Source organism: Genypterus blacodes, unplaced genomic scaffold (assembly GCF_046128005.1).
Source record: "Genypterus blacodes isolate CSIRO-AG114 ecotype Tasmania unplaced genomic scaffold, CSIRO-AGI_Gbla_v1 ptg000133l_1, whole genome shotgun sequence".
NCBI lineage: Eukaryota > Metazoa > Chordata > Actinopteri > Ophidiiformes > Ophidiidae > Genypterus > Genypterus blacodes.
Genome location: NW_027466935.1, coordinates 584,990 through 599,038, shown reverse-complemented (window position 1 = coordinate 599,038; position 14,049 = coordinate 584,990). Strand labels below are relative to the sequence as shown.

Below are 14,049 nucleotides of genomic sequence, written 5' to 3'. Positions count from 1 at the left end.
TCAATATATTGCTATTGTAACACGTACATTTTAACATATATGAGTTAATGGTAATGGTATGGTTTTGAGATCTGATTTCGTTTGTTTGGCTTATTCTGAACTAAAATGTAGAGTAAGTGTAGAGCTCAGATCACTTTTAAACTTTCGGGAATGCTTCACTTTCTCTTGTTATCCACCAGCGACATGCCGGATAGACCCCACAGCAGGCCCACATCTGTAAAGACAAGCTAGGTCAAGCCTCAGCTCCTGCCTGAAAGGTTTGAACTCTGACCTCCCGGCGGCATTATGTCCGCCCCTGGGGTGGCTCATCATTGCTCTGGAAAGCTGATATTTCCCACCCTGGACAAAGACATGTTTAAACCTTTAACAAACCCAGTCGAGTCCCCAGACGGTCCGTCAAGAAGTGAGGACCGCCAGCCCCCCGTTTAAAAAGGGACGGACATTTGTTGGCCTTTATTGTCTGAGCGTGAAACCGTGGACACATGTTGGGTTGTAAAAGTGTCACGGCCTGACTGAGGGGCCATTGTATTGGTTTCCAGTGGTCTCAGTCGGGCTTTGTTTGCTCTGTTGTTCATCATTAGCATATCAATATTCAAAGGAGTTGATGCCGGGCAGAGGTGGCAGCCCTTTTTTCTGGAGCCAGAGAGCACCCTCATGCACGGATAATGGAACCTGCATTCAACCCGTAAGTGCCAGCTGTTGAGTTAGATAGATAAAGTGATAAGATTGAAGTGCGGCAAATAAACTGAAACTGGCTAAGAGCATTTTTCACTATCCATTTTATTGATTTTAACATATTTCAACATCATTTCAGTTTGTTTTTAGAGCAAAAATTAAACACTTCTGACCCATTTGTCCGGTTCTCCGTCCCGGCCTTCTCCTGGGGTGAATAACAAAGGACTAAATGGTGTCATCCATTCCAACCCGCAGCATCCCTCAAACTCTCCGACCTCCCTCCCCTTTCTAGACCCAAGCCAGATGACCCCCAAGACTGGCAGGCAGGGGGACAGTTAACTGCGCGTGTGTGTGTGAGGGTGAGTGTGAGTGTCGGTTACTCCTCAGGCCAGGCAGAAAAGCGGTTGGGCAGTTTAGCCAGCTGCCGGGGGAGCTGGACATGGCTGGCCTGGTCAGTGAAACCTTGCCAGATGGAGCCATTTCAAAACAATAAGAGCTGTTTGTGATGGTTAGAAACTACGAGTCGCTCAAAGGACAAGTGTAGATTTAGAGGTGTTCAATAATGTGATGACCAGCAGAGACGGAGAGAGTAACTAAGTACACTTACTGAAGGGGGATGCAGTAGAGAAAGAGTGGATAGGCAAGGTTTAGGTGGAGAAAATGCATCTCCATATTTGGGCAAATTACCCAAAATCTTCATATTTTTCTTCCTTACTGAATTTTCCCGAGTTTGTTTTCACATGTTCCAAAATTTGTAGATTCAATGTCATTAACATTGTTAGAAGGAAAAGCTTCAGTGTCCTATATCCATCCAAGCATTAACATATACCAGACGCACATGAATGCATCATTAATTTATCACTCTGACTGTGACCATTAAAATAAAGGATTTTAAGTACCTCATCACAATGGATGAGTGGGTGGTTGGTGTTAACTGAATACTGCACATGCCAGGCCATTTTTGTGGCCACAATATATTAAAGCGAAGGTCTTCGTCAGGCAAACAGCGGCCAAAACGGTGCTTTGATAACTCATTTTAGGAGGTAAATCTCAGTGTGCCGAGTTGCAAAGTACCGTATAAGTAGTATAAGTATAAGTTTTGTCCTGCAACTGATCCAAACTTATGGCTGATATCTACACCACCTACTACCTCATGACATTGGTTGAATCCCTTGATTTAGTATGAGTAAACTCACATAATCTAACAGCAGCTGCTTTAGACCAGACTGAAAAATTGTTTATATATATGCATAATGTTAAGTCTGCTTTTGACCTCTGTTCTTAGACATATTCATACTCATCAGAAGCCATTCTTCTTCCATGTTTGAGTCACAGTGACATGTTTACATTCTCTCTCTCTCTCTCTCTCTCTGTCTTGGTCTTTTTTCCTCCAGACAGCAACAGGCTGAGGTGTCCTGGGACTGCCCTGGCCAGGAGTAACCAAGCCTGGGTAATGAGGCGTGTGATTGGTCCCCTCCCTCCAGGACAAGGCCGGCCTTTAGAGGACATGATTGATCGTGACAGTAACACAATGGCAGCCTGGTGTCAGAGGGGTGGCATGGGTGCACACAGACCCCCCGCAGCCTCACTATAGGTTGCCCAACTCACTTGTGCACAAGTAGTTACAAATACACACACAAGGGATTGTACCATAGATGTATAACTCAGGAATGCACATATAGATTTGCATACATTCACACAACCAAGATCATGATCTTCCACACATGCATGTTTTCTACAAATTTAACTCATTTCTGAGCTCAGGAAATGATCCACTTAAGGATTGGAAACCAAACCGTAACACTTGGAAATCTGTCTTCCTTTCCTTCATTGTTCCTCATCAGTGTTTCAGTCTTTTTAGTTAATGCGCTTAGATTTGTGGTCCATGCTATAACTGCTCTTGGCTCTTCTGTTTTGGCTGATTTTGCAAAAACTGCATCATTTATATGATGTCCAGTTAATACAGTTACTGATGATGCATCGTCGCTTTCACAAACTTTAAGTGCTACTGTATAAACAACCCCCACCCAAAGATTCTAAGATTTGTAATTATTATTTTTCCCACAACATTCTAAAGGGTTACAGAAAACAGCTAGTAAAATAATATCTCTAACTTGTACTTTGCCACAATGTATCCAAAAATGTCATACACATACATAATTGTTTCATATTTACATTAAAATGGAGTCGGTACATTTTATCAACGAGAACAAGAAAGTAAACCACTATCGTCCAAAATTTTAGGTAGGACGTTTTTGATATATTCCCGGTATTTACCAGGTATTTTTCTTTGACATTCAACAAAATGAAACATTATGATGCATATCAGTATTAAACGTCCTCTTGAGTAAATGCAAAAAGTCATACACTTGAATGTGTTGATTGTTCTTCTTGAAGCTTTGAAGACAAGACAAGTTCAGTTATCATTGATCCTTTTTATTCCTTGCATTTCATCCTAAAGTACATCTTCATAAACATATTGCATCAGTGAAGTGCAGCCATTTGAGTTAGAGGTTTCATAGCTAAACATTCAGTCTTTTGAACTAACCCTCCAGTTTGACTGACAACCAAGGTTTGTCTGCTCCACAAACCTCTTGTCAATCTATTGAATCTGCATAAATTCAAATTCTAACCAGGTTCTACAGGTGAAAACGCCAAGGACCATTAACGGCTGATTGAAGCTGCTCTCTTGAGTAGGACTCAGGTGTGCTAACACTTCACCAATCTTCTGTGATGATGCTCAACAAACCAGCATAAAAGCCTGAGCGTGCATGTATCAGAAGTGGTCTCATTGTGATATTCATGCCCGAGGTTGGAAGGCATGAAGGGAGAAACACAGAATTGCCCTTCAGTTAAACATGTATAACAGCACAGAAACCTAAGAGGGGGAAATAGAGGAACGGGCTCTTTCAGTGAGTGAAAAGGAAATGAAGCATGCAGTCAACAGGAGAGCCTGTTGTTGTGCTTGGAGTTTAAGCTCCTTTAATGCTACACAAATGCTTTAGGGTCGTTCCTGTGAGTGGCTCCTTCCTGATGATTTCAAGTAATCTGCATAAAGATCCAGACTGAGTTTGATCAGAGATAGGCTGCCCATCAAAACACTAAACCTCTAATCCTGATATCTAACCAAATAAACAGCAGCAAAACAGATTTGCATTCCTGTGACTGTATAGGGACAATTCAGTATATATAGAAGATGGAAAAGCTGGTTGGTTTCTTTCCCAGTTTGGAGGTCTAATTGCCCTGCGTGGACTAATGAATAGATTGGACCTAATTGGCTTAAACCACTTGCGGGCCAGCGTGCTGGGTGAGTAAAATTGAATCAAAGCTGTAGGACTAGTCAGAGTAGTTACAGTGTGTTGTGGTCATGATTGTCAAATGGAATGCATGCAGAGAGGAAGAAAGAAAGAAAGAAAGAAAGAAAGAAAGAAAGAAAGAAAGAAAGAAAAAGAAAGAAAGAAAAAAAAGGCAATTAATGTAAGGTTCATGAAACTGTTACTTTTTAAAGGAAAGATCTGAAATGACATTCATCAAAATTATGTATCATATATTCATTGATTGTGAAACTTAAACAAATCATGCAGTGTGTTTAGTTTAATAGTCTGGGGGACGTTGACGCTCCGTGCAGGTCTATTTATAACCAAACAAAAGAGAGACGCAGCGATGGAAACGCACTACAACAATGTCCGATTGCCCCATTGTGCGCCTTGAAAGACTGACACGTGCACCCGCGACATAGATAAGACAGGCGGGTGTGTGTGTGTGTATGTGTGTGTGTGTGTGTGTGTGGGTGTGTGGGTGTGTGTGTGAGGGGGGGGGGGGGGGGGGGGGGGGGGGGGGGGGCGATAAAGGCGCACCACACACGCCTCCGGTCCGTTTAGAGAGACTCCCCCTTTTCAGCACCCTGGACAGAGGCATCGCTCTCCTCCCACTCTTGTTGTCTCTGGAGTTTGCGGTCAAAACTCCCAGGCGGCCCCGGGCGCCTTCTATACATTATCTGACGTTGGTTCTAGTCAGACACCATCATCTCCACCTCAACTACCAGAGCAACGCGGGATCAACACAGTAACTTCCTCGCATATTCCAAAGTTTCCAGTGGAGAACGATCGACGGACATCTTTTCCTCCTTCCACCTCGCTGTTTTGCAGAAGTCGAGCTGCTGTCTTGAGAGAACTGAACGCACCATCTGTCCTCAAAAGGATAAATCACCAGATCGGGTCGAACCCGCCTCCTTTTCTGGGCTTGTTTGTCATCTCAGAATCATATACAGACGTTGGGCTGATTCGAGCAGCAACATCGGAGCGTCGTCACTATGTTGCTTGAACACCCGGGGTCAAGCTGTCAAAACACCGGGAATTACTCCCGGTACGGCTCAGGCCAAGGTAAGGCACCTGCAATGAGCTTTGTGAATATCATATATATGGCATTTAAGTTCTAATTGTTAAATAGATGGACAAATGATTCCTTAGAGAGCATTTACGCTTAAACTGCTTCCCTGTGGTTCAGTAATGGGTCACAATTAAGCGTGAAATTGAGGATAATGCCGCAAATTAGCACAGCGGGAAAGCGGGATTACATGCATGAAACTGCTTTGGTGACTTCAGGCTTAAAAATTCAATTATACTTAACTATTTCCTATTTGGATCAGCAAACTGAGGCAATAACCGGATGGAATTTTATGTTGTTTAGAACCCAAAAACAGTCCGTGTGGTTGCATTCAGGCTGTTTTAGACGCGCTTGTGTGAAGGAGACGTTATGAATCCCTAATGAGCTCTCATTGTTGGAGACTCACACCGACAGATGTTACACGCGTGTGCTGTCATTTCACACCGCCCGCCCGCCGCCGCCCCGCATGCAGTCCAAAGTCGGAGCTCAGAGCGAGACCACCGGATCCCCTTAGCCCGGCGTGAGGCGTTCAGGTGCGGGGGAGGAGAGCAGCTCGCCCCCCCTGCCGCCGGCACTATAACGGCTCAACAGGTGTCACGTTCCTCTGTCTGACAGGTGGGACACGTGAGGTTTGGGGGCTGCTGATCGGATCACATCTCTCAGTATGGCAGAATGGAATAACCGGTGGATTATGTCATCGGTGTTGTCATCGTTTTGCTTGAACGGGAAGATTTTATATAGCTATATAAGACATTCACCGGTTTAACGAAAAGGTGCAAATCTAATCCGAAATTAATTCAAATTTTCTTTGGGGGGGGGGGGGGTCAAATCAGCCTTTTATTTGATTTCACTTTAACAATGACGTCACTTGATTCTCCCACCTTTGCGTCTCTCTCTATTTCTCTCTCTCTTTGGGCCCGTACTGACCACATTTCCGTGATGGGCCATTTTTATCGCTTTGTTGTCACATTACTGTCGGTCTGCACCCCTCAAAAGTGAGCGATCGATACCCTATAAAAAATGATTACAAAGCTGAAAAGTAAAAAGGGAGCTTGCACCCATGAAGCGCGTCACCTTTCTCCAAAATGTCTTTCATATACTTGTGAAGTGCAGGCAAATAGGACATTGATTTTAGATTCATCAGCGGCGCGCGTGGCTGTGGCACTAGCCGTGATTTCCCCAGGCGCTCTTTTGTGCCAAAGATCAGTGTCAATAAAATTCATTGGGGTGTTGCCCCGATCAACATGTTATTGAACAGCCAATCTCTCCCCTAAATAAACACTTGTCTTGGGAGCACTCGCACGCTTGAGGTGTGTGTGTGTGTGTGTGTGTGTGTGTGTGAAGCTAAACCTCAGATATACAGTTTAAATATAGTTGCGTTCAAATTCAACTTCCATTTGATGTGCAAAGAGTGTAAACTACGACAGGAAATACACTGTGAAGAATAAATACATACATAATCGAAATAATCGTAGCAGTAGTAGGAAAAAGAAGGAGTAGTAGTTCAAGTGACACCTGTGTTTGCTGAAATGTGGATTTTGTTTAAGGCTACAAAAGTTTGCAACATGTGAGAAAATATAGTTGTAAAGATTAATTTATATTGAAGTACAAAAACAACTTCATAAAAAAAGCACCATGGAAAAACGATGTGATAAAATAAGAGCGAAGCTGTCGAAGCTGTGGGCCTATAAAGCGTTAAATTCTCAAGTTTCTCTCTGTTTCCAGTGTCTCCTGTTAGCGTAGAGAGTCAGATTAAATATAATTCAGATAAATGAAGGAGTGGAGTATTTTACTGAACATGTTCTTATTCAGCAGGCACTTGTCCAGAGTTATTGTAACTCATTGAGTTATCGCACAACATTGTAATTCTATTGGCTTTCCTCTCTTCTTCCTCTTCCGGGTGAGACACTTAGGCAGGTGATGTTAATCTATCTCCCCCGTCGCCAAGGGATACGGCGCAGCGTAATCCAGCCCAGTGAAAGGCTGAAACTCCACCGGGCATAGACAGTTTGCTTTCATTCGCAGTTTATTTATTTGTTTTTTGGTTTATGCCTCATCAAATTTCCGCGGTATCGGATATTGTATATACGCTTTCCACTGATGTATGCGTAAATTATGCGCAATGGATGGACACGGCGAGCGTAAGTGTCCTAAAGGGGCGAACAATAATAACGCGGAGATGCTGCTCGCGTTGCTGGCGCACAGCGAGGAACTACGGAAAGGTAACGTGAAGAGAAAATATGATCGATTTGTTCGTTTCGCGTTTAATCGATGCATGTTTGATCAGTGGAGAGCATCTGTGCGTTACGCTGCGTTTATTTAAGAACGTACTGTACCTGCCAACGCAATATAACGCGTCTTTATCCTTTACCAATACGACTAATCTATCATTTATTAATATTATCTCCTAAAATATGTTTATATATATTATAATATAAGCATATACACTCCTAAATATATTAGCTTTCTTGTCTCACCTGTTACAGACGTGCAGTTTTCGTTGCTCGAAATGTCCACAACGCAACTTTTACGCATTTTACGCATTGGGAATGAACCTTTATTGACTTGGAACGATTATTGAAATTTCGAATTAAGGGCCCAGAAGGTGCAAATGTACACTAGAAATCAGTAACTTAATTTACGAGTGAGTGCTTTTGTGACGCTTGAAACGTCCAGAGTGGTGTAAGATTATGAACGTAAGTGTGTAAGTGATTTACATTGGAATTGAAGAGTAATTTTCTTAGTAATATTCCGAGCAGGGTTGAGCTGCAGGTTGTTACCGTGAGACCACAGGACGCTGCTTTCTAGTTTTACACTGCACCTCTGAATTAAAGATGACTTGGATCCACCTGTTCTCGACGCGGCTCCCACCGCACTTGTGCGCGGCTTTTCTGCTGATGCCAAAGGAGAAAAGACGCGTTAATATTTGATGAATCGTCCATAACTGAACAATAGCAACGCGATTCCTCAGTCGGCTGGCAGATGACGTATGAAGTGGTGCTACTTGTTTTAAATGAGTTGCATTCAGGTCGCCATTATTTCCAGTTGTTTCCGATCTTATCTTAACATTTCCCCCAAAATGATAATGTAACTTTGTATTTGTTGGCTGAAAATGTTTTTATGATGACGTGGGCCTGAGCTGAGCTGAATGAGCTTCTTATCTATAGGCTGCTGATGATTATAAGGAATTGATAACTGCTTTATGCATAGTTTAGCGCTTTGACCACGGATCAACTCTTATTCATAACAAAAAATAAAATAAATGGATAAAAAGTAAAAATGTACAGATAACCGTGTCGTCACCGTGGCTTCTATCAGTCTTTATTCTTTGCTGTATTAATCTAAAGAATTGATAAACGTTATATTCCTGCAACATTGTAACGCATTAATTTTTGCTCTTGACAAATGTTTGACCCTTCACTATTATATGCTGTATATATATAATATACATGACCAACCATTTTATTGTTTTAACTTCTTCTAAAAAATGTCTTTGTTAGTAAATCACTTATTATAATCGTAAACACGCCCCCTACCCTGTTTCAACACATGGACTTAAAATCATGTTGCTTTATACTGTTAGATATTTATTTATTTTTGAATATGTAATTGAATGAATCAGTGTGAGGGAAATGGAAGTCTTCACCACTAAGATGAGTTATTATTACTATTTAGTATTCATAAGAAACTTCCTCTTAATGATGATCATGATGATGACGATTAGTGGTGGTGATGATGATTGTTGTTGTAGTGGTGGTGAGAATAGAAAATATTATAATTTGATCGACATATATTTCACTTATCTAATTTGGTTGACTGGGACATTAATTGAATATAAATGAATTGAAATAGCGTTTATAAAATATAGATTGACTGTGTTTTAAGTTCTGTTTTATCATAATAATATACAGCAATGTTATAAAAACATGTTTGAGAAGGCAGAAATTAGTTGGAGCAATTAAAAGTACAGTTATTGCGCAATGTATTGGGCTTTTATTTTGTCTTCTGCTTTGTTAAAATGATCGAACGAATGGGAGGAACGGTGCATAATTATAAGGGAGCGCTGCTTGTTATTGTTGTTGTTTCCTCTCTGTGCTCTTGGTGCTTTTAAACATATTTAGCTCATCTTATGACCTGTGGATGAACTAAACTATTATTCTCTGTTGTTTCCTCCAGAGATCCCAGTATGCGCCGGCTGCAACCAGCACATCGTAGACCGTTTCATCCTCAAAGTGCTGGATCGCCACTGGCACAGCAAGTGTCTGAAATGCAGCGACTGTCAGGCCCAACTGGCGGACAAATGCTTCAGCCGGGGCGACAGCGTTTACTGCAAAGACGACTTCTTTAAGTGAGTATAAATGCGCAAAACAAACGCAGTATCTTAAAATGGCGTAAAAAAAAAAGCCTTTATGTGTGGGGAAAACGCAGTGGATTGATGGAAACTTTCTACCTCCCGTAAAGGAGATTCGGGACCAAATGCGCGGCGTGTCAGCAGGGGATCCCCCCCACGCAGGTGGTCCGGAGGGCGCAGGACTTCGTCTATCACCTGCACTGTTTCGCTTGCGTCGTGTGCAAGAGGCAGCTGGCGACGGGCGACGAGTATTACCTGATGGAGGACAGCAGGCTGGTGTGCAAGGCCGACTACGAGACCGCCAAACAGAGAGGTGAGAGAGGCCTTTGGGAATAGTGCGCATGCGCAAGTGTGTTTGGAATTCTATTTGGGAATGAATGACCGCGATGAGGATTTGATGTGACAAAGACAATAACAATGAGATGAGATCGGCCATTAATTTTGACGCATCTGTGGTGTAATGACGTGATTGTGCGTCATCCAATCGATAGCAACCACCCCTGTGTGTGTGTGTGAGAGAGAGAGTGAGAGATTTGATCCAATGTGTTATATATGTTGATATATTTTAAGAAATCAAGGCAGTGTTATTTATTTCATGTATATAAATCCAAATTATGACACTTTGTCCTCCTATATTCACATAAATTCCCAGGGTAGTTATTGAAATGCTTAAATACACTGACATGTCACATTGCAAGGAGAGCACAAGTGTAACTAATAAAATGAATAATGGCTCAGTTCCATTTAATTGTCTCAGCGAGCCAACAGCGCCCAGTAAACCAGAGGCAAGGCACTTACAGCTAAATGGAACGCACCTGAGCGCTTCCTGCTATGACAGATGCAACAAGATGGGCAGTCATTTAGGCCTGGAGCTTTCAAAATGACTCATTCAAGAACACAAAACAGTACTTTTTGGAGTGAAGCACCATTTTTATGTCTTCCACTGCCTTTATTATTTTGAATAATCTAAAATAGTTGCTGTGTCTGTATAGTTTTAGTGTATTTTCTGGCCAGTTTTGTACAATTTTGCACCGAGGTGATTTTCCTTATTATGTCACTATGACTTAGACTCGTGTGTTGATTATTGTTTTGTCCATTTTCACAGTTAACCCTATCAAACATATCTGCTATCTACCAATATTGTATATTAAATAGATATCATTTATTTTTAGGTTCGATCATAAGAGCTTATCAGAAAATATTATCAATACACCATTTATACTATACTGCAAAATCGCTATTATAAGTATTAGTATTAGTTTCTGAGTAGTTTCTCTCATACAGCTTCCATGCTATAAACCCAACAACCTTTACCCACATCCCAGTATAGGCTGTGATCCTGACAGGCCAGACACGACGATGGTCCAGTTTTTATCTCCCCCATCTGTTTGTTTGAATTTACTGCTCTAACACCAAGCGCTGATTTATACGCAAAGACTTAACACAAATTCTCACCAAAAACACACACGTTTATTTTACTAATGAGAGGGTGCAATTACTTGGGCGACGTCCATTTGGATGATGGGTCTTGTATATTTTGCTGTGCTGGCTCACAGATGTGCAGACAGGATGCACTTATGCATATTATGTCTGATTTTGGTGTGCAGGCGAAGGAGAATTTATCGATTCATTTTAAATTGGAAATGTGGATTTGCAAGTGACTGGAGCTTTGCGGCCCGTGATTATGAAAGATTTTAGAGGTTATTAACCCCTTAAAATGCTGTGCTTTATTCAGTCATACAACCCCAAGATTCCCTTGCAGAAAGTAGTATTTTAATTCTTCAAAAAATAATTACTTGCAATTATTATGTTGAATTTAGAAAGTATTATCTTTCACCAGAATAATGGAAAGATTGGAATTATTTTTTTGTAAATTTAATTCCTCATTGTGTTTGGGACATCGGGCTTCTTAATGGATGGATGACTTATATTGTGTTGTTGTCCATTTGTCTTTCAGAAGCAGACTCGACTGCAAAAAGGCCACGAACAACCATCACCGCAAAACAACTGGAAACCCTGAAGAACGCTTACAATAACTCTCCCAAACCTGCCCGACACGTCCGGGAGCAGCTCTCATCAGAAACGGGGCTGGACATGCGGGTGGTGCAGGTAAAGTATATTAATATCCATTAAGTGGCTCTTCCATTAGTGTCCTCACTTCATTATCAAGGCACAATTGTGACTAAAATGGCACAAGCCCGAAACCGGATTAACGTGTGTGTGTGTGCGTAGAGGTGTGTGTTGGGGGGGAATTTACGGCTAGATGGAGTAAAATGAAGTCTACGTGAAAGTCAGAACGGTTTAAGTGCAAGCTCGTTAACAATGCTAAGAGGGCCCCTCGCTTATTGTCTGTGAAAGGGCCTCACGCTGGTTGCTAGGTGGTGGTGGTCATATATATTGTTTTATTTGCAAGGACAAAAGTAGAGAGGGAAGCCACTAAAATGCTGCTCATTATTCAGCCAAAGGAAAGGGGTGAAGAGGGGTCACTCCGGGTGGAATATCATTAAGGAATATGTAAAAGTGCTTCTTCTTCCCTTTTCCTGAATTGGATTAAATGTGTATAAGCTCCAATTTCTTGCAAAGGCTTGTGGTCTTTGTTTGTAGATTCCATCGGATTTGCAAGATGTAATGTGTGATTCGTGCGTTCAAAAGCAGCAAGTTAAATTTATAGATCAGACCAAAAATGTTAAAGATTTGAATAATTGAAGTCACGGGCCAAAGTGGCAAACGTGAAGTTCTGCCCTGTCCGCTCCCTGAGGTAAGGACAACTTGTAGCTGCATGTGGAGTTAATTAAATGCATGATAAATCTGGTGTAGGGGACGCCTGCCTCAGGATTAGTGCTCAGTGTCACTGCTTCACACCCTTACTCGTATTCACAAACACATAAAACCGTCCTTGGAAATTCATTTAGTTGTCATTCCTAAAAGCAGAGAATAAGAAATCATCAAGGGAGGCACAAAGACTTCATTTGCAGTGGAGGTGGTCTTAACTGATCTGTATGATGACTAAATTCTGTCCTCCTCTTTCCCTCCAGGTGTGGTTTCAGAACAGGCGAGCCAAAGAGAAACGGCTGAAGAAAGACGCTGGGCGGCAGAGGTGGGGACAGTACTTCCGCAACATGAAGAGGTCACGGGGAAGCTCCAAATCAGACAAAGACAGCATACAGGAGGAGGGCATGGACAGTGATGCTGAGGTTTCCTTTACAGGTCAGTGAATCCCGGTTTGCAAATTGAAATCCTTCAATCAATAAATATGAATAATAGACCAGGTTTGTCTGAAGTAGAATATAGAGACATTTTTCAGGTCCCAGATGTAGAGACTATAGATGTTTAGCAGTGTGACTGATGTCATGTCTGTCAATAATAACAAATTGTCCTTGTTGCACAGATGAACCGCCTATGTCAGACCTCAGTCACACTAATGGCATCTACAGTGGCCTGAGCGAGACCTCTCCCGGCATGGGGGGCCGCCAAGGGGGCAACAACCACGGCTCCTTCCCTCTGGAACACGGCGTCCTCCCCTCTCAAGACCAGTTCCACGACATCCGTTCCAGCAGCCCCTACGGCCTTCCGCAGTCGCCGGGGTCGCTCCCGGCGCTACCCAGACACCAGCCTCTCATCTCAAACCTGGTCTACCCCGACTCGGGCCTTTCGATCATGACCCAGGGAGGCGGCCCCGCTGTAAGGGTCTCCATGGGGGGAGCCAATGGACCCAGCTCGGACATCTCCACTGGCAGCAGTGGAGGCTACCCGGACTTCCCTGCCAGTCCGGCCTCCTGGCTGGACGAAGTGGACCATGGGCAGTTTTGATCGCATCTGCCGTGAGACATTGGAGATGTTATTTGTTTTTGTTGGGGTTTTTTTTTCAAATCACATTTTAAGAATTGGAAAAATTAGTCAAAAGGGAAGTGATTATATAAAAGACTAGAATGGACAGTTAATAGTTCAATCTCACTGGATTCCAACACCTTCTTGTTGTCAATATCTGTGATATAGATGACAAAGATAAAAATGTCGAAAGAGGGGAAATGTCCTTCATGAAAAGCACTTGGCCTCAAAATAGTCCTGCAATATTAAAAAAAATTGTATTTATAAGCAATGAGTCTGGCAAAAAATAGGAGTTTTCAGATGTTGCTATAAGCTTTTTCAGAACAACATAGAGACTCAGTGCAGACATCAGTCATTTGGATTTCCACTCTATTTTCATCTCCTTTCAGTGGTCGTCATTTTCTAAAATGTGCAGAATTTGGTTCAAAATTCAGAGTCTTTAAATGTCTGGTTGTTGCCAAATGTCTATTATATATAATGGTTTATCACTGTGGAGACTTTATTTTTATACAAACCCCTCCTTGGACATGAATAAAAACCCAGATATTAGAACTTTGTACATTCTTAAACACGGAAATAGGCAAAAAAGTGTAGATGTTGTCTTAAATGATACCTAGGAGTCCAATTACTTCTATGCATTTGTGTGTTCTCAGATGTATCTTGTTCTTTTTGTCCGACTGAAAACAACCCCAAGGCAGCATCGCCGCGCCGTAGCACTCGGGGTCTGATGTATATGTTTGTTTATGTGGAAAATGTTTTATGTCTTATTTATTCCTTCTGAAAATGATGGTGGAGATTCCTGATTAAAT

The 14,049-nt window shown here is 42.1% G+C and overlaps 1 protein-coding gene across 3 annotated transcripts; it reads left to right on the top strand.

Moving 5' to 3' along the window:
- Positions 1-4,987: 4,987 nt before the first annotated feature.
- Positions 4,988-13,222, top strand: lhx3 (LIM homeobox 3). 3 transcript variants are annotated; one of them, XM_076164125.1, is made up of 7 exons: positions 4,988-5,057; positions 7,828-7,833; positions 9,238-9,409; positions 9,523-9,725; positions 11,370-11,521; positions 12,448-12,619; positions 12,801-13,222. In XM_076164125.1, the coding sequence occupies exons 1-7, from the start codon at positions 4,988-4,990 to the stop codon at positions 13,220-13,222; spliced, it is 1,197 nt and encodes a 398-aa protein (XP_076020240.1). The 3 variants fall into 3 exon arrangements, with proteins under 3 accessions (XP_076020240.1, XP_076020241.1, XP_076020239.1); XM_076164126.1 differs by lacking the exon at positions 7,828-7,833; XM_076164124.1 differs by lacking the exons at positions 4,988-5,057; positions 7,828-7,833 and adding an exon at positions 7,184-7,283.
- The last annotated feature ends 827 nt before the right edge of the window (positions 13,223-14,049 follow it).